Genomic DNA, 2,117 nt, shown 5'->3' with positions numbered 1-2,117 from the left:
GAGAGAGAGAGAGAGAGAGGGAGAGAGAGAGAGAGAGAGAGAGAGAGAGAGAGAGAGAGAGAGAGAGAGCCAGGACGAATGAAGCCACATCCTGGGTGGTAACGTGAAGGGATAAAGCCCGCTGGTAGCCTTCCATGTGCATCATTGTTTCCACCTATTGTCCGGTGGTAAGAAAATCCAAGGCACGATGAGAACGTGACGCAAGTCAGTAGCCCCTGGCCACTGAGGGAGAAGGGCGTCGTCCAAACTATCAGCCAACGTCCAGCCGTCGCTCCTGTAATTTCCATAGCATTTGGAATTTCGATGCGATAAACCGCCCGAGAGAACGTCCCTTGAATCATCAACGAGAGACTAAAAATGGCGGCGGCATGTTACGAGAAGGAAGTCTCCATCGAGAGTATAAATAGCCACAGTTTGGGGCCCAATGCCCACCACCACTTTCATCATCACTCGCACCATCATCATCATCATCACAGAAGTGGAAATGTTGGTACGGGTAATAGCAGCAGTACAACGTCTTCCTCGACGCCAGTGTCGTCGGGAAATCGCTCGTCGATCTCTGGTGTTACGGTGATAGGGCAGGGAATAGTGTCGCCGACGGTTGCCAACGATATTGTCATTGCTGGGGGTAGTACGTACAAAGGGGAGCCAACGCCCGTTGGTAATTTCAAGGACTACGCCCAGCCATTGCACGTTGATTGCAGTGTTGAGTATGAATTGCCGAGCCAGGCTAAACCACCACCAGGAGGTGGTGAGCCCCTTCTCATGATTCATCCCTGTTACTACAGACGTGCTGAACGCGAGAGGCGGAGTCCCTTTGTCAATAATTTACCACCAATGGTGGCATCCTCTGGGCGAAAGACCAGTAGACGCGATAACTCAGTCAGTCAGAGTCACGTTGCCAAGGGTATGACTGGGGGTGATGCGGCGTCAGTGGCAATGGCTGTTGTTGCAACAGCCACAGCCGCTGTCACCTCGAGCGCCCACACCAATGCCAATTCGACGATTCTACTTGGCGATGCATTGACAGCCTCCTCGCCCTCCACCATTGCGATCAATACGCTGATGCACAGAAAGCAAACGAGACGCGATGACGATTGCAATAATCAGGATAACGAGATTGATAAGAAACGACTGAGCCAGCAGCATCGCGCTGCAGCCTTTTCAACAGTGCCGAATGCTGGTAATCTCACGACTGCCGATGAAAAGGCCGTCATATCGGGGATTTATCAGCACTACTTTCGGGCAATGCGCTCGCATCACCAGCCCCATCATCATCATCTGCATCAGGATGTTGATCAGGGCCATACACAAGTGCCACAGCAGCATCATCATCTATATGAGGACGCTCACCTACACGTTAATACAGCAACAGCACTGACAGCTGCCAGTCCAGCGCCTGCATCGTTCATTCAAAATTTTCAAATGCCCGCCGATCCTGTATCAACAACATCCTCACGCAGACGCACCACTAATCAACATCATCCCTATCGGCGAGGGTGCTCGATATCTCGTGCACCAACAGCAGCCATTCCCACTATACCCTCGTCCCCGAGCTCAAGTGTGTATGCAACAGCTATGAATAGGCATAGAGAGGCATCCCTTCAGGCATTGAGAATGGCTGCTGCTGCTGTTGCTGCAGCCGCTGCCGCTGCCACTGGTGGTAGCACTAACAATGGTACAACCGGCAGTTTCTACGAAGCACCAGCGTACAGAGCACTACTACCAAGAAGCTAGGACCCGGCAAAATTACCCTACAACACTAGTATCATCACGTCAAAGGTATCATCGTCATTGCGCTCACACCAAAATTCAATTATCAATTGTGTAATTATCGTAACGATCAGCCTAGTCGTTTTAGTTTTACCTCAGACATTAACGTTATACATTTTGGCCGCGCTGTTGCCTTCTCTATTATCATCATCATCAGTATCATCAGACGCATCGCAGTCCAATCCCGCTGAAGTTACGAACAATAAAACCACGAGTAAGATAATATCGTACAGCACGAACGATTTTCGCTCCGGCTTGTCTCCCCACCCGCTCCCTCCCAGCGTTCGTATTATCGTCGGTCCCTTTTTACCCTCCGCCCCCTCCCCCTCCCCACCCCCTCCCCC

General features: G+C 51.3%; 1 protein-coding gene across 1 annotated transcript; it reads left to right on the top strand.

The window, feature by feature from the left end:
- The first annotated feature begins 85 nt into the window (after nt 1-85).
- LOC107043241 (midnolin homolog) lies at nt 86-2,105 on the top strand. Its single transcript, XM_015264632.1, has one exon. It carries the CDS (start codon nt 358-360, stop codon nt 1,735-1,737), a length of 1,380 nt encoding a protein of 459 aa, XP_015120118.1. The 5' UTR covers nt 86-357; the 3' UTR covers nt 1,738-2,105.
- The last annotated feature ends 12 nt before the right edge of the window (nt 2,106-2,117 follow it).

This window comes from Diachasma alloeum, unplaced genomic scaffold (assembly GCF_001412515.2).
Source record: "Diachasma alloeum isolate Michigan unplaced genomic scaffold, Dall2.0 Dall_scaffold_00557, whole genome shotgun sequence".
In the NCBI taxonomy this organism is placed as follows: domain Eukaryota; kingdom Metazoa; phylum Arthropoda; class Insecta; order Hymenoptera; family Braconidae; genus Diachasma; species Diachasma alloeum.
The sequence above is the reverse complement of the archived record's forward strand: the minus strand, read 5'-3'. Positions and strand labels throughout refer to the sequence as shown.